Below are 19,407 nucleotides of genomic sequence, written 5' to 3' on the forward strand. Positions count from 1 at the left end.
ACAGACATACCATTTATCGATACAGAGAGAGCGGGAGTGAAAGAATATTTATCGGTCAGCCGTGCAAATCAGCATCATTAAAGAGAAATTGGATGAGTTAAATGAAGATATATTAGTTTGTTCATTTCAAAATTTAGCACTGAGCTTGTAGCAGGAAATCGCAACATTGTTTTCGTTTTAAACTCACAATTAGATAGAGAGACAAACTTATATAATGAAATTTAGGCGATGCCGAGCTACCGATAAGGCGATACCGTATAAAGTTTGATCTAAAATTCTAATATCGTTGTTCACGGTATCGAGATAATATTATTCCCAATTACCGTAATGCAACGCCTCAGTTATTTGCGCGGCGATCCCTCGAAGTCAGCTGTGTTTCCGCGGGAACCAAATTGAAGCGGCAAACCCCTTTCAACCACCGAGCTTTATAAACACAGATGAGCTAATGGTTCGACTGACATCTTACCATCATATTCGATCAACTTCTACTCTGAACTCAATAATGATAGTTATAATATTCATTTAGTGAATGTAGGAAGTGGTACGCACACAAAGTAAAGATACTAATATCCGATGCTGATTGATCAACCGGGTCGGTTACGCTTTAGTGACTCACCAACCGAGGCTCGAAAGCGCGAAGCGAATGCGGAAGCTGAAATATCGAAGGGGAAAGATGGCGAATGTGCCTTGCAGTTTTACCATGAGGCGAATTTCCTCATTCTCACTGCACAGGGCAATAGTTGTACGTTTTAGAATATGAGTCCGGTTCGTCCTGTTAAGGGATGCGGTATGAACGCATTCTATTCTCGCTGGCATATACCGGTTACGGTATTTGCTCGATTGTTTCTGACACTGACGGTCGGACGCCATATTGGAGATTACGTTACGTAAAGAAAGGAAAGGTGAGACGACAATGCACTCATAAGTGTATTTTGCATGCTTCTATTTTGCCTTTTCAAATTTACATGCTTGAGTTAGAGTCATTGAGTCAGAGTTGTTCGGTTGAATTATAGGCTAGTTGATAACAAATATTAGAAGTAAGAAGTTACTGGAATCCATAATGTCTTTTTCTAGTATGAAACCATGCTAGTATATCCAGTATGGAATTGATGTCCGCAGCACACTTGATTGGTCGTCTGGCAGGCTGAATATCACTATCATGAAAATTCGTCTGGTTTACCAAGTCACCCTGCTGTCACCGTGAAGGCTATAAATTATGTCTGCTCCTGCCATAGCAGTCACCACAGACTTTGATAATGCAAATTTCGTCATTTCTGAATGAGAGTGTGGGCATCGTGTTTGTATATTTCATGTGTATGAATGCGAGTGCGCGCGATAAAATTATAATACATAAATTATAATTATCTGTATTGAAATAAATTAAGCAATAAATATGTTGGCGGACAGCCAAAAAAAAACATCTTGTTCCGGACCTGCTCTAGGTAAGAGTGATGCTTTCAAACTTACCGTCATTAGAAAGAATGGTTTGTGCCTGTGGTACAGTTTGAGTTAAAGGGGCACTGCTCTCTAAATATGACGTGATCTCAAATTAATCAGTACAAAACTTTCATCCGCATCAGCTATTCAGGACAGAAAGACACTGTAAAGAAATTGTAGCTAAAAGATTATTAAAACTCTCCATTTCACACTAGCTGCCTACCAGTATGGAATCGGTGTCCAAGGCACGCAGGATCACGCCGACTTGGTCGCCAGTTGCACGCGGTCACGCCGTCACGGGTCGTTGATTTCATTAAAAAAAAAAAAAAATTGAAAAAAGTCAATGTTCTCAGCCACCCCAAATGCTATATTCCAGTTAGTATGTGGTATATAATGTTTTGACCTAATTCTCAAGCCAGGATCTGTTGATTACTGTCTGTTAGTAAAGTACTTGCACCTTACCAGTTGCTAACCATTAGCATCTGATCTCCTGTCACTGGCTTAACACAGTCATTTGAAGTCAGTAACCTTGCTTGTCACGCCGCAAAGTTGACTCTGTCACGCGAAAAAAGCTTCTATCACGCAGGATTTCTTTCAAAAAAAGGACGGAGATTCCAATCAGGGCTGCCTATATAAATGTATATTGTACTGAGGTTGCTTCGTTTTCGCTGCTTCACCTGCTGCAAAAATGTTTGAGTTTCGGTACCACACATTCAATCTCCTAATGAAATTTTCATTCTGGTTCAGTGCATATTTCTAAATTCGACTGCTTTGCTTTGCAGAAAGCTGTTTCGACTTATGTACCTGAAGACTAAATAAGCGTGATCAACGCGGAATTGGTTCGAAATATCCTGATCCTCCGACCATGGTTGATAGAATGAAGCGGACATTGATAGCCCGAGGAGACAAAATGCTGAAATCTTATGGGTATGTTCTTCTCTTTCTGCTATCTATGTATTTGTTCCAATAAAGTTGTTAATTTTGACAGAAGCCGTGATCTCTTCAAATATTTGTACCAAGTAGTTAATCTCTATCTATTAATTGCCTCTCATGATATATAGTGTTTATTAGTCATGCTGCAATTGCATGGCAATCAAAATCAGGCCATGCCTCAATACGTGCACCGTTTTTGATCTAAAGAAATACGTGCTTAAGAAACGACACGTCGATGCACTTCTCTTTGATATGCTGTATCTTGTAATGAGTTAATGTTCATCTGCATGTATTAAATGATAAACTTTGACTCAATAATATATTTTGTGATTGTGTTACAGCATCTCCAAATCTAGACTGGATTGTTTCTATACCTACCATTCTGCATGAAAGATATGTTGATCAGGTACGTCAAATAATCTTTGTTTTTATTTTGCATGGTTTACATTTGATTCTGATGGATTATAATTTAGAGAAGTGTTTCGCAACTTTTTGAAATCGCGGAGCGGTAAAACCTAAAAACAAATTTGCATGGGAATGAATCACCATTGGCATTTTATTGCCGCAACCAATGGAATAAGTTCAATGTTGATGACTAAAATAGGTCTCCACTTTCACTTGACTGCCAAATCAGCATATATGTATTCTGGCTGGAAATTGGGGCTATACCATTACTTTATCATTTGGCAGGTCTACTTATGGTGAGCGATACGACAACTTTTTGCGTCAATACTATATTAATATTGTGTCTGAAAAAAGCAATGCCCGGCCCATGCCTGATCATACCTTATATTTCATAAACTGATTACTATATGGCAATGGTCAGGAACCTATGGCCTCGCTTTGCGAATAAGTCATTATTCACACGCCGGTACAATTAGTATATGCGCCATGTTCGAAATATGAATGGAATTAAGACGCCGAGAAGACGTTACTCTTACACGCGAATTGAATCATGTAAAAATTCATGAAGATATAACAGATTCTGCGCTGTATAGATTGTTCGTCGTGAAATGTTGTTCTGGTATTGTTTCAAGGTCTATTACTTATTTGAATACAAATAAGATCTCCTGCACTGTCACATGATGAGCGCGTGCGCATGGTAACATGATCCCCGTGCAAGTTGTTGATTGCTAACATGATCCCATCTAACACGATCCCGTGCAAGCTGTTGATTGCTAACTCGCTTTCAGTAATTAGATCCGCCAATTAGTTACGCTTTCAAAAGCGTACGGAATACAGAAGTCGCTATCGTTAAGGTATGACGCATAGAGGCTCATTCTGCCCCCTTTATTCAGTTCTACCCCCTTTTTATCTCGGCAGGCTACGCCCCTGGTGTAGCGCAACGTTATGTTGCCGCCGAATACTTAGAGAAGTCGATAAGTAGTTAGATTTTCATAATCAGTGTGACAGTCACATTCGATTAATATCAGTTGTAAAAAATTCTAAGCTACATATGAATTGCGTTATCAAGAGTGAGGCTTGGCCCGTCTGTTCTACACCTCTTGTTTCGACCTTTATTTCCGAACAATAAATACCAGATTTTACTGAGAAAATATGGCGCACACGAGGAATCCCATGCAGTGAGCTCGAATTAGTGCTACCATGACGTCATGAATTTTTAATTGTGACGCAACAGTTGATTGGCATGTATGGCTCTTAGGGAGTTGAGATGGGAAAAATAGGCCAATATGGCTCTTTGGACAAAAAAGGTTCCCGACCACTGCTATATAGGCTAGGCTAGTCTAGTCGATATGTATGTTTGTGTGTATGTTTGACCTGATTCTTTTTTGTTATATTAACAGACACTCAAGTATGGACAGTGGACACCCTGTCATTTGCTTCAATATGGCGAATGAAGAGTGGGCAGTCAGTTTGAAGCGGAACGCGTGACACAAATACAAAGCATTCATGAGGTATTGGTACTGCCAATTTGGTAGTGATGATATCAATTCATTGAGTATTCAACATGCAATTTTTGACCCAAGATTATAAAATATCTGACTTTCATGTCAATTAATTTTCATAAGCCGCGATTTGCTCTGTATTAATTAGTCATCAAAATCAGATACGGCACCCATTTCATACCTCCTTAGCAAACAAAGCACTTTCTCTATAGCAGGGGTGGCCAACCTTTTCAGCCAAATGGTCACATAAAATTTACGAACCATTGCGTGGGCCGCTTGAATGTTGATGTCCTTTTTTCGTCGTCCGATAGGAGCAAACCGGATTAGGTAACGCCATTTATGGTCACTTGATTTCTTGCGCCGAATTTACAGAAATGAGTTCAACTATATTCGAAAATATTAGAGAACGTGTCCCGTGTCGTTCAGCATGCAACTTCACGTTTGCACTTGCAGAAAGATAGTCTGTGATGGCACCATTGCACAAAATCACTGACGCATGTTCGCCGAAATCTTCGATATTGATATGTCCAAAAGTGACACGCGCAATGGTTTGTTGGATTATTGTCACCCTCTGGCCGAAAAAGGCTGATCGCCCCTGAACTATAGTAATTGAAAGATTACAGAAATGTCATTTGCTAGTAAACTAATTTCTGACTTTAATATTGTATTTTTTACAGAATCTCTGATGGTCGCTATACCAGCCGTTTTTCGTGAAAAGTATTGCCACTTCCTATTCATTGATCAGGTACGAAGCTCGTCAATGTTATTAGCATATGAATCGATTATCAACTCCACTCTGTAAATTATGCACCATTGGTATTTTATTGCTGCAACTAATGTAATTCGTTCAATGTTGGCGACTAAAAAACGATCGCCACTTTCACCTGGCTGCCAAATCTGCATATTTTATTTCAGCTCTACCAAGTTTAATTTTTTTCCGAAATCCGTGGTTTGCTCCGGTATATTTTGACTGACTCTCCATTTATGTGTCACAAATAAATTGACCGCAACCAATGTGATCACAGCTATGTTGTCATCAACTAGTAAACTTGCCCCCCGCAGTACCCAACTCCCGACTTTATTATTGTATTTTTTACAGAATCTCAGAATCTAGATTGGATGGTCGCAGTACCCGCCGTTTTTCACGAAAAGTATGACAACTTCCTATTGATTGATCAGGTACGAAGTTCATCAATGATAAATTGGCATCTGAATCCATTATCAACTCCTATGTAAATTACGCACCATTGGTATTTTATTGCCGCAACTAACATAATTCGTTCAATGTTGGTGACAAAAAAAAAGATTGCAACTTCCCCCTGGCTGCATAATCTGCTTAATTTATTCCAGCGATTCCCAAACTGTGTGTCACGGAATTTGAACAAAAAGCATTGTATAATATTGAATAGAAGCAAAATGTTCACACGAACTTGAAACTTTCAGGGTTCTTACCGCCCCTTTATTGACGTTATTCTGTTGAAGTGAGATCTGTGAGTTTTACTAGTAATGAAGCCAAACTGCCTCGTGATTTTCCGAATTTCGAAAAATACAAATTAGGTTATCAACTATTTTGAGGCTTTGCGAACCCCCTGAAAATGCTTTGTGGACCCCCGGTTGAGAACCACTGGTCTAGAATAAACTTACATCTCAACAATCTACTTTTCAAGTTTCGCTTCAAACAAAATATGCCTGATCATGCTCTTTGTTTCATGGGCTGATTACCAGTGTTGGGATGACTCGAGTCACCTTTTTCATATGTCTTGACTTGACTCGAGTCAGACGTAATGATACATCTTACTTCGAAAAGGCAACTTGACTTGAATTCTGACTTGACTCGAGTCACTTGAGACGTATAATCATACATCTTACTTCGAAAAGGCAACTTGACTTGAATTCTGACATGACTCGTGACTTGACTTGACTTGAGTCACTTGAGACGTAATCATACATCTTGCTTCTAAAAGGCAACTTGACTTGAATTCTGACTTGACTCGAGTCGAAATGACTCGTCACTCGAAGGTAGTGGCTTGATCCCAACACTGCTGATTACTAAAAGTCTGTGCCTGATGTGTGATGTGCTGTGTAGATTTGTCCTAATTCTTTTTTGATATAATAACAGACACCCAAACACGGAAATGGATACCCTGTCATTTGTTTTGATACGACGAATAAAGAGTGGACAGTCGGCTTTGAAGGGCAACGCGTGACACAAATACGCAGCTTTCATCAGGCATTGGCGGTGATGATATCAATTCATTTGGTCTTCAACATGAAATTTTCACCCAAGATTAAAAGATCTCTCACTTTCATGTCAATTTTTCTCGCTCGCGTGCCTAATTTAAAGGCCAGTGGTGCTGTTCGCACCAAACTTCGTGAGATTAGTGACTAATTTGCAAATGAGTTGCCTGAAATAATGACGATGTTTGGTAATTTATGTCAGCATGCGAGGCATAATGAACAATTCAATAAACATCACAAAAACCGATATGGTATATAAGAGTGCAGCAGGAATAGGCGTTTGACAAAGATATGGGTTGGTATTGGTAACCGGAGATTGAGCGTTTGATGAAGATATTCGGGCAGGATATAGGTTGTTATGCCTTGGTTTGACTTTTGTAAAGCATATCCCAAGGTTGATATATCCGGATAGGTAAGGGTTAGATCCGGATAGGGGTGGTTAGACCAGTCTACCTATGGCGTGATTAGACCGGTCTACCCTGTGGCGTGGGTAGACCAGTCCACCCTACCTTTCTGATCATGGGGTGGCATTTTGAACCACCTCTAGGGGTAGGCCCAGTTTTTACAGTGTAGTCGATGTTAAAATGTAGGCGTGTGGCTCAACGTTATGTTACCGCATAATATTTTGGGAATTGAAAAGTCGAATCGGAATCAGTGCGACAATTACATTCGATTCTATTCAGTTATTATAAATTCTATGATATTTACGATTAATTGCGCTCTCACAGGTAAGGTATGGTCCGGGCGTGCCTCAACTCTCCTCTCACCCTTTATTTTCGAGCAATAAATTGACAAGTTGCGTGATTTTGGTAGTAAAAATGTTCAAAATCTAGTAGACATGGTATGCACTGCCCTACGTGCTGCCACTGACCCCACCTCACGGACGCATCACGGATTACAGTGGGATAGTATACTGCTCTTATGGTGACCATGTTTGGATCCACCTGCCCTGCGTATGTCATCATCGGGCCTCGCATTTACGAATAGCATCAAGACGAACCTACGATCTCATATCACTGACGAAAGTGTCAAATTTTATATAAAGCTTAACCTCAACAATGATCAACAAGCAGACTACAAAGCCATCAGGAATAGCAAGTAACACCACCAAAAGACGCATTACCTATGAAAACGTGTAAAAAGTAGATTGATACTTTTACTGGTGTCTACGTCTGTTGGAAATCTAAATGTTAATTGTCGTAAGCTTCGAAAAATATCATATGCCTCTCAGTGCAATATCATTAAATATATATAAGTTGCAAAATATGCATGTAAATCAAGTTTCGTATACTCATTACTCATATAAGGCAACTAGTATGATAAGTACGAATTTTTACAGAGAAAATACGGTGCAAACGACGAATCCCACGTAGGTATGCCGAATCTGCACTACGATGACGTCACGATTTTTCAATTGTGCCGTAAGAGTTAATTTACATGTATGGCTCTTTGGGAGTTGAAATGGGAAATATAGGGTCAATACGGCTCTTCGAGCGAAAAAGGTTCCCGACCACTGCTATAGAGAGACATAAACTACAGATAACGTATATTCTATTTGAGGCTGTGGCCAGTTACGTTACAGCAATGGGAGAGTTCACATTACGTCAAATGCGATGCCAAAGTGTGGATGTATAACCCGTATAAAATAAACCAGAGTTCACCGAGCGAGTGTTAGTTTCGGCAGCGCGACGTTAACTCGAATCTCAACGTAGTCACAAAACGAGTGTATAAAATCTGCCTTACACTACAGTCGCTACGAGCAGACAGGAAACTTGCAATTGCAAACCATCTTAGAATAACCCGTCGACAGATTGACATGACATATACAACTAAGCGTTGACAAACATCGGTTGTGGCTCACAACACAAAATGAAAATCAAGTGGTCGTCATATTAGTATCCGAACGAAATCGTAAGTTAGAAAAGTGGCCATTTACGCAGCTTGCGTTGGTGATCCCTGTTCTGTTCTAAACGCTGTATTCAATGAGCTAAACCTCTTTCTCGTGCTTTACTGAAACCTGCCTGGGATTTAGCTAACGCAAAATCATTCCTCCATACGGTTAAGTTGATGCTTGATCTTCATGCAGCTGACTGATTATTAGGTACTGTGTGTTTGTTTGCTTTGAACAGCAGCTACCAAACTCGTTCGAAAATTTATCCTGGGAGACCGATTGCAATAATTCTGATATTTCGTGGCCATATTAAAGTAAAAAGATGCAGTTGGAAAATTGCCGAAACCACACATGAAAGAAAAAGTAACAAATTTAATCGAACACAACTACAACATACATCCACCACGAAGACTACCATATGATGCGGGTGGAACACTAAAAAATCAGCATCGCCTTATCAAATACGCCGGACCTAGAGTGTGCAACAGTAGCTCGCCAGCTATCTGACAGCTGTCGAGCATACCCACATTCGAGTCAAAATACAAACAATTTCTACTCAATGAATGCTGGCCAGTCCACAAAATTACTGGGCAACAATCTGACATATCGACCTCGCATACTGACGCATGCTGCATTCCTTTAAATCATAATCTAATTTTACGTCATCCTTTCTTAAACCCTGTGTCCATTGTAATTTTCACGCTCTGAACCCCCGCGACTCTCAACATTTTCTACATCGCGTACCGGTGAAACTTCAAAACATGTGTTGCGGTCCGGCGGGCCTTCAAATGTCAAAATTAGCCTTATATTTGATTACGAGAAATGTATGCAACTGGAATGTGATTTCGGAGCTTTATCTAATGCTGCCTTTTTGATATCAAATATTTATGCGTGACTGTTGAAATTTCTGCAAGGCGAAGGTCATGAAGTGCTGGTAAAGGCCACTAACTCGATAGTAATTGTGCAACTTGCTGCATTTTGGAATTGAGAGCTCCAATATATTCCGCGTATCAGCAGATAACTTTCCGTGGACCGGCGGTTGGAGCAACTGCTCTAGGCCAAAGTGGGTGCATGATTGAAAGACTATGAGTCGTTTCGGCACCCTCTTATCTTTTCATGATATCGCAATCTTGTGGTGTTTTGATCTGATGAAATTTCAATAAAATGATACTCTCATTGTGATGCTAATAACTAGTCATTTGCGCAGGGTTCGGTCGGACCAGGTTTCTCGTGGTACTCGAGTGCAACCAAGACTCTTCGGCAACTTTCTAACTAATGCAGATGTTTCGCTGGTAGCACACCATATTAGATGCTCACAAATGTCACAAGAGGGTGTGTTATTATGTATAACTTGCGCTTGGACTCCTGTAGGCTACGGAACTCGTGATTTCTGCCAATGAATATTTCCTGCGCGCCTTCACGATGTCTATTTGCTTTCTGAATAAGTTGTGATTTTTGGGGACTCGAGTCATTTTCTCAAATGCGTAAAATGGCTTGACTCAAGATTTTTGTATGGACCCGACTTTAACTCCATTCTTTGTGCATGACTCGCGACTAAGACAGCCAAGACAGACATTTCATTGCAACTTCAAAAAATAGTAAAGTCACCACAATATTGATTTCATCTGTCAGTCCTGATACTTGAAAAATAGGGCCAGATAATATTGTTCAGACTGAGGAAATTTACAATATGAATGTTAGCCATTTTGTATCACTCGAGCAGATTTGAAAAAGTGGGTTGAACCGGACTGAACTGAAAACTACAGTGATCATTATGACTCGGCCCTCCACTAGCTGACTTGGACTTGACTCGGTCGTGAATTTAAGAAAAATCGAATCATAACTATGAAGTAAGATTGACTTGCGACTCGGAACCTTGCGACTTGGTTACAACCCAGGTGTGTGATGGTAATCCAGTTCTCGAAGAGCAAGCACACCAGATACGTCTTGGCAGACACTTGTATGTTAACTGTTCTACCAAATTATGGAACCTTAACTTAACCAAGCCCTGATAAATATGACAGGTATGGTATTAGACTAATTGACCACTAATGTCAATTTGTAACTATTCTTTTCAAGTACAGCGATAGTAATTGGAACATTCTCCGACTACAGACAATAATAAAGCGAGAATTACATCCACGCAAGTTCTATTATTGCATTGATATCATTCAAAATTCTCACTGTGGACCCTCCCTAATTGCTCTACAGACCTTGGTTTGGGACATCCGACTTAAAACGAATGCCAGGGTTATAACTAGGGCTGGGCAAAATCGAGTACCTGGGTGATTCAATTCTGAATCACGTAATATGCTTCGAGTCGAGTCGAGTAATCGAGTATCGCCAATTATGACGTCATAACGGAATATGATAGTCAAAGTTCAAATATGTACCGTTTATGTCACCACAAAGAATATTATGCCTTTTTTCCATCTCATAAATGGTATTTCCCCGACCATACCGATTTCATTCGACTTGGTGACAATGTTGTGAGATAATCATGACTATGGAAAAGAAATGTGCTATCTCCATTGCCCATTAACCTTCGTAGCATTGTACTATAGGTTTCGCATGCTACGAACCTACGATACCACCAATCAAGGCATCAACAGTGAAAATTAGTATCGGACCTATAAATATCGTTTATACAATAACTTTCAGTGGCGATAAGCGTATAATTGCAGTACTCGAAAAAATCGTCTATTACTACTCGACTCGAATCATTAAAATTAATACTCGATTCAGATTCGAGTACTCGAATCATTATGCCCAGCCCTAGTTATAACCGAGTCACAAGTCAATATGGCGTTTGTAGTTTTGACTCTGAGCATTTTCAATTCACCCCCAAGCATCCTGTTTTCTCTTAAGCGTTGGGCTCAACTAACTTCTGTAAAATTCTTTGGGGGAATCGAAGGCCACTAGTTCATAATACTCCTTTTTCTCACTCATAACATGTTACTTGAATCAGATTAACGACAGTTTCTGGCCCTATTTTTCTATTATAGTTCTGATATACAAGACTTGAATAGGTCATATAGAATTTGTTGAGTCATATAACTTGGTTCGAGTCGAGTCATGTTCCATATCCAAGAAAATGACTCGAGTCATTACAACCCTGATGGATACTAATTAATTCATTGATTCTGTCATGGCTGTGTGGGATAGATCTGCAGCTAATTCGGCATGACGAAACAACACAGAAAGCTACACATTTCAGGTAAAAATCGTAATAACAGGGCAAATTGCAATACATTACAACTTCAATAGCATGATAAGATTCATTGTCATTCAATAGGGAATTGACACTAAACCAGGTGTGTGATTAATCAGTAGCACTCAGGATGCTGAAAAGTAGCTTTGATGGCGTAAAAGAATGGCATGAATCAGTTCCTGCGTGGACATTTTCGAAGGCTACCTATTTAGTATTTGTTGACATTTTGCATTAGCCACGAAGATGAAGCCTGCAGTTTAGGAAACAGACTGGCAAAAGAAAGCGACTCCACCAAATTTACTTTTTGACACTCCTGGCCGGAATAGTTTTCAGTAGGGTTGGGTTATATGATTCGAGTAATCATTGGAATGATTTGAACAGCGAGAGATTATTTTACTAAGTACTAAGATTTACGATCTTTTTCACCAAGAGTCAATTTATCAACAAGAATTATAGTTTCAATACTATTCTCCCATTGTCATATCACGTAACATGTTACGCTAAGCAACGATTGCTGGCGGAAATGACAATTGACATTTGTGAAACTGTGATCAATTCACAGCGTTGCCACGAAGTGAAATGAAATTGGTATATTGGAAAAAATCGCGTAAATCTTTTCGAATTTCATCAAATTGTGCGGTTGTCCAAAAAAAACGATGAACACCAAGTCTGGCTCAATTCCAACCAGTGGAAGCGAAGTTCTTGTAAAATTGGTATGCAGCATTATTTTTCGGTATTAATTAATAACTTTGTCGAGTAGCCAGTAAAATTTGAAGAGTTATTTTTTGAACAACTATGTACAACGCATGTGTACCTATTTCAACGCTCCACATCACTCATACTCCTATGACGTCATCACTTGCGCAGTCAATTTTCGTTAACCCTAGTTGTCGGAACTTGGAGTTGTTCTGATATGTCTGTTTCAACCCGTAATCGAGCAGAAATTTAGGGCGTTCATTTTACTTTGACCACCTACAGTTCAGTCCAACGTCGACGTCACCAAACAAAAGGCGCACGTTCCCGCAAAAGTTTAAGCCCTTGAGACTGCCATTCTTTGTTACAGACCCAGCACTTGTGGGCACTTCCCAAACAGGACAGCACCGACCCGCCTTTCCACGCCACCACGGACGGTTCTTGATCTTTCGGCCGAACCACGACTTGGATTTGAGACGCGAAGTATTCTCTCACCGGGGACAAGGTCCTTGATTTTTTGATGCATAAAATGGTCAACGCCGTCAAAATGAGCACGGCCGCCACCTACTACAAGAATACACGAATCCATCCGTCGTTTCAATTCGTCCTCGTAAGATAGAGGGGTGTTTTCAATACTCCACACGATCGCTTGATGCAACGGCATCAAACCGCTAGGTGCTAGAACATCAGCTTCTCAAGTCTTTACAGTGCAAGGAGTAGTCTCTTCTTCTATTTCCTCACTATTTTCATACTGTATTCTCTCCACGTTTTGCTCGGAAAAAAAATTTGTCTGCTGCTGCGATTGGTAATCCTTCATCTTACGAAACGACCGACCGTCATAGTGTTTGTTACGCGTTTGGAAAAGGTAATGCTCGTCTAAAGGATCTTCCGAATCACCGGGATTGCGCTGAGCCAAGTGCACTTGAGACTTAAAAGGTTTTAAACCCAGCACTTTCGGATAGAACAAACTCAAAGGGGCTTGGGACGTTTCGTCACCCAAAGTGATGGGGTACAAGATTGAAGTTTGACCCGGACGGCGTATATGAAACTCTTGCTTCTCCGGGGTTTTACTGTCTGGTTTAACGTGGCAGTAGGTCTCTTTCAACTCTTCCATAAGCAAAGCGTCCATTCTGTCGTCGTGATCGAACTTGTGATACGGTAACGCGTTGCGTTTTAACAGCTTTGCGAAAACTCGTGTGATATCTTTACCACCGATGTCCAACCTTATACTCGTGCTTTTAGAGATATACCGTCCTCTATGCAGCTGATAGCTGTTTTTTCATGCCCAACATCTACTACACAAGCGGCCGCGATTCCACAGCCATAAGTGGAGCATACCGATTCTTGATGTACCAATACCGATGAAAAATTCAGCTCGTTAAATAGCATGTGTACCATTTCCTTAACGTGATAATGATTGTACAAGTCGGGTATCAAGAGAACACAACGGAAATTCGACAGGTCTTTGAACGGTATGTGCAAAAACGTTTCTATTGCGCTTACCCATAATGTTGCCAGACTTGTAAGTACAGACGATAATGACCCGTAAGGTCCTTTATGAATATTCAACTGTCCTTTTACAATAGGCCAGTGGAGGTCGTAGCAATCGTTTTCATCAATATATAAAGCATCATCACCTATCAAATACGGCTGATCCTTGCTTGTATCCGTCCATGTCCAGCCGCATCCTTCCGAGAGAACTTCTGGCTTTGATTTCTTGTTGCATTTGGCGAGGTATTCCCAACGACACACATGCCGTCTAAAATACGAGACTAGGACGTCGTCAATTTCGTTGAGACCGCCCAAATTTAGGTTCCTTTGCTCATCTTCGTATTCGCATGAATCTCTCGAGAGAAAAGATTGTCTGACTGCTTCTTGTTGACCTGGCTTTCTATGACGCCACGCGATAACGTGAGGCACTAATGTCGGCTGAGGGTCGGAGGCTCGACCTAAATGGAGGTGCGATGATCCGGGTTGCAACACGATAGTAGACTTGGCTTGACCTGTGGTACTTTCGATATCAAACGTGTCGCCTACGCTGTCTTCGTTTTGAACTGGACTACTTGAGAAGGACCTTGATGCAGACGACGCCTCCATTGCCATTTTCGAAGCAATGAAATAAAAATGAAATGAAATCCCCGCGTTGAAAAGGGTGAAGTCCCTAAACTAAACAAGATTAGCGAAAATGAACCAGCGGTGCGTATGATTCAGTCTCCCATATCGAGATCTTGTACATCTCCTCGGTCAGTCTGTTATATACGAAGTGTCACTGCAAATACGCCTTTATAGCCTTCTCAATTGGGACCCGGCAAAGAGGACAAAATTGTTGGATCGCTTCCGCGCACTTGCTGCAACAGCACATGTGTCCGCAGGGCACAAGCACCACATCTGTTTTGTTTCCAAAACATATTTTACATTTTATATCTTCGTCGCGTCTGTGTATTTCCTCTTCAAGGCTGCGGAGAGCTACCTACGAATACGAACAAGAACTGGTTGAGTATAGTTTGCGATTGAAAACAGATTTGCATGGCGTTAGAAAGTTCACATCATTTCATTCCGTATTTCAGTGAATTTTCGGGCTGGGGGCAATGAATTGAGCACTCGAATCTGAATCGAGTATTAATTCCAATGATTCGAGCGTGTGAGATGATTTTTTTGAGTACTGAAATTTTGCACTCAAATATCTTAAAGCTGTGTCACTTGGAATTTATTGGTTGGACACAATTACGCACAAGATGGACACGAAAGTCGAAAGCGTTACCTGAAGAGAAGTGATTGCCTTGGCCTGTTGTGAGGCTTTTTGCTTCGCAGAAGTGACTAAAAATTACAACAAAATAAGCGTGAGAATAGATAATTTACGTTCAGTTGTACACAGTTTTGTAGCTTGGCATGTTTCGCGCTATGTAGCATTGGCCGTAACCCAGAAATTAGAAAATTACAATTGGATTGAAACATAGTACCTTATCCCGAATCATATTAGAATTCGGTTACCAGCATTTCGCTTCAATCAGCCTAATTCAGGCAACCAAATATGTGCCAAGTCTGTCGTGAATCTGAATACATGAATTGAATATATATCGCTGTTCAGACCTACTCTCGCCAACCATCGGTTCTTCGCCTCACATAATTTAAGCGTCATCTCCATCCTCATCCGCTTTTCTGACCCGGAGGAAGGCGCCAGGGACGACGGTTGGTGGTTTGTGGACATTGATCTGTACACTGTTGTGTGATTGTTGATAAAAATTGACTAGCGTGCTTCCTATACCTAATATAACTAGAGCCTGATTGATTGGTCTACAAATAATATCAAGTTGATATGGCGACGATACTATTCTTCAAAGTTGCAATGAAATGTCGGTCTTGGCCGTCCTAGTCCCAGTCCTAGTACAAGTTAAGTCAAAGGCAATACACTATACCAGTGGTTCTCAACCGCCGGTCCGCGACGACATTCCTGCCGGTCCGCCAGATATATCATAATTTTAGACCTTAATTTCAAGATGTAATGTTGAAGGCGATAAGCACTGAAGAGACACGAGTTCATCGCTAAACAAAGCAGTCTGCGCGATCATTCGTTTTCAAGTCATTCATTTTGTGCAGGGCCGTAACTTAAGCACTCCAAACCGCCCAGTTGGAGAGGGGCCGAGCTTGAAAAAGGCCCGAAATTATTTTGCAAATGAACATAAATCATGGCGTATTTTAAAAAGAACTTTTTTCAACATTTTTCAGCTTCTTTTCCGCTCTTTGCCCGATTCAGTGTCACTGAATGTCTTGCATATTAGGTTCCCTTCTCTGAGAAATACGCATGATTTATAGAAATAGGCAGTTTGGCGTCAGCCATTACCACGCCACGACGTACCAACACATTATGAAGTTTACGCTAACATGGGACTCCGAAAGGCTGGGTTGTAATGACTCGAGTCGTGATATTCGAATGACTCGACTTGATTCGAGTTATTTTTTCAAAATACGGAAACGACTCGACTCGAGTCAATCTGTGTATTGAGCCGACTTGAACACGAGTCAATGCGCATGATTCGAGCCAAGTCATATGACTCGAGACCCAGACGGCCAGGACCGACATTTCATTGTAATTCATTGTAATTTTGAAAAATATTAAAGCAACCACAATATTGAGATTTCGTCTATTAGTACTCGTACTTGAAAATGCGACCAATAACTGCTGAAAGTGAGGAAATTAGGATATTATTAATGCAAACCATTCGATATCATCAAATATAGTTCTAAAAATTGGGTTTAACAAACCTTTAACTGGCAACTGAACAGTCAACAAAGAGACTTGGACTCGGACTCGAGTCATAATACCATGACTCAGACTTGACCCTCTGCTCGCTGACTTGGACTCAGATTTGACTCGGTGGTGAATTGAAAATGACAATAGATTTGACTCGAATCAAAACTATAAGTGAGATTGACTTGTGACTCGAAGCCTTGTGACTTGGTTACAACCCTCCGAAAGGTGTGCCAAAATTTCGGCATCGAGAAAACTTCTTAAATCATGAATGATCCAAAATTTTCGCTATTGGTGCGATTAAGCTACATAAACTCTCTGCTTACATTGAGTAGAATGAATGTGCTCACTATTACAGGTGTAAACCTATCCACCCAACTGTAGGCCGTAGGGTCTGGGACGAAGCCCCCGGAAGTTTGCTGATCGCCTTGTGGGGGCCCAAGACCTACGTTTTTGGGGGTGGGCTGACGAAGTGCTTTTTCGGCCCGGATTTGCGCATGGTCGGTATAGCTGCTGTAAGGTGTTTTCTTGTGGTACGCATTGCATTTGTTGCTGCTAGAGTAGCTTATGCATCTGGTGGTAGTGAACAATGAGCAAGGTAGCACGACAATGTTCTTGATTCTAATCCGAAATGCTTCTTCTCTCGATATTGTCAAGGAGAAGAATATTATTCGAGTTGGCGTGGTCGGTTAAACCCACGTCCTTCGGCACGAAAGACTGTAAACGATTCTTGGCGGTATCACGTTTATCTGGACAAGGCAATTCTACCTCGACTTGGCAGACTCACTACCATAAAATGTCACTCTCTAGCACGATATAATGACAAAAAACGGTTACATACTCTACATGTTGGATTCATTTCAATTTTGAAAGTTCACCGGTCCGCCAGATATTTTTTGAAATTTTACCGGTCCGCGGGGTGAAAAAGGTTGAGAACCACTGCACTATACACAATACACATATTGACTCGAGTCGAGTCATTTTACGCAGTTCAAAAAATAATTCGAGAATAGATACTGACTTGATCGTACCGACGATCCTGCCACGGTCGACGGGCCAGGCATTGCAGCGATTCTGTTCAAGCGATTCTGCTCTTCTTCCTTTTCCTTTACCGCTTCCAGCAAAGCGGAGGTGGAATCAAAAATATCAATCGATTCAGAATCAACCCCTCCTGCATCCAATTTCTCTATCAGCGCTTGACGTATCTGCAAAAATGTCGACACGGTGATACCACCACAACGGCGGTACGTAGGATTATATTCCAGCCTCACCAAATCTTCGGAAAAGCCCAAAACCAGAATGTTTGTAACGACGTCCGATTTCGCTAACGCTTTTTCTACTCGTTCCTCTTTTCTCATCTCCTCCTGAAAATAATCTACCGCTCACATCCCACAATCTGTGCGATGCATTCTAGGCCGGAGTTACCCAAGCATATTGGCAGTATTAATAATAATATGGATCATGTCATACGATTATGATATGAGTCATGAGGTTTTAGCAGCTGTGGTGTGAAACTGTCTCATGCTTTCTCTATTCAAAAAATAAAATAAAAATTACGTTATCAACCATTTTAAAAATTTAGAGGTCTCGCGGACCCCCTGAAATTGCTTCGCGGACCCCCGGTTGAGAACCGCTGATTTAGGGTGAAGACCAATTCCTCTGGTGTCATAGAGTTGTGCCATGAAAGGATTTAGCCTCTGCTCAGTTTACCGAGATACCAGACGCCAAATTGTGTATAGCTACTCGGCGTCTCAACATGACAGACGATAAACGCCGTATAGCTACTAGGCGTCTGAACATAACAGACGCCGAACGCCGTATAGACATTTGGCCGCCCGCTCGGCGTTTGGCCTCTGAGCGGGTTTAACCCCTACTCCAGCTGGTACAGGCTTTATATCCACAGGCCCCATCAAAACCGAATGCGCTATCTGGACCTACTTAGGTCATGCCACAATGACGCAGTCAGCCATTGGCCCTGAAAGTGACGCCAAACCTGATATACTATCTGCGCACAGGTTAGGGCATTATATGTTGGATGCTCATAAAGGTGCTGATATCTGCGCACCATTTGTATCCGAACATGCTCCGGAGCTGATATCTGCACACCAAAAAAACTCAGGCATGGTCCAGACCTGATATCTGCACCCAATTTGTATTCAGACATGCTCCGGAGCTGATATCTGCTCCCCAAAATAATCCACGTATGGTGACGTATGGTCCAGACGGCCTCACCCCGGTGATGGTGCTCTAAGTCTGAACGCAGACAGAGCTAGACCTAATATAAACCTAACCCTAATCCAAACCCTAACCTCGTAATCACTTGATAATAATATAATTATGTAATATAATTCACATTAATAGTTGACATTGACAATACAATTTTACACAAAATTTTTCGAGGGTCGAATTTGCCGATTGAATTTGGTCCTCAGTAAATTCGGCCCCGTAAATATCCGCATTATCTCTGACTGTGTGATATACGCATACCCTGACCTTCAAATCACTCGATAATAATATAATTATGTAATTCATTCACATTAATAGTTGGCAATACATTTTTATACAAAATTCTCCGAGGGACGAATTAACCGAGTAAATTCGGCCATCGGCAAATTCGGCCCCTTGAATATCCGCGATATCTCCCACGATTACGCGATCTATATACGTATACCCTGACATCCAAATCACTTTATATTAGTATAATTATGTACGGTAATTAATTCATGTTAACAGTTGGTAATACATTTTAATACAATATTCTCAGAGGGCCGAATTTACGGAGGTCATGGCCGAATTTACTGGCAACCGTGTAGGCCTACACAGCTATATACACTGTACGATATAGGCT

General features: G+C 41.0%; 2 protein-coding genes and 1 pseudogene across 3 annotated transcripts in view; 1 reads left to right on the forward strand and 2 right to left on the reverse strand.

Annotated features, from left to right (window-relative positions):
• The window catches only part of LOC145459839 (uncharacterized), a 311,519-nt gene that overhangs the window by 199,684 nt on the left and 92,428 nt on the right, over positions 1-19,407 (forward strand). The window lies entirely within an intron of this gene.
• LOC145459837 (actin-related protein 8 pseudogene) lies at positions 12,519-14,570 on the reverse strand (annotated as a pseudogene).
• On the reverse strand, positions 14,577-17,917 carry LOC145459848 (baculoviral IAP repeat-containing protein 7-A-like). The gene is made up of 3 exons (XM_080338369.1): positions 17,831-17,917; positions 17,591-17,764; positions 14,577-14,780 (listed from the first exon to the last, which is right to left on the reverse strand). Exons 1-3 carry the CDS (start codon positions 17,915-17,917, stop codon positions 14,577-14,579), a joined length of 465 nt encoding a protein of 154 aa, XP_080194495.1.

This window comes from Botryllus schlosseri, unplaced genomic scaffold, assembly GCF_051294905.1.
Source record: "Botryllus schlosseri isolate E-star unplaced genomic scaffold, Bs_hap1 Bs18a, whole genome shotgun sequence".
Taxonomy (NCBI): domain Eukaryota; kingdom Metazoa; phylum Chordata; class Ascidiacea; order Stolidobranchia; family Styelidae; genus Botryllus; species Botryllus schlosseri.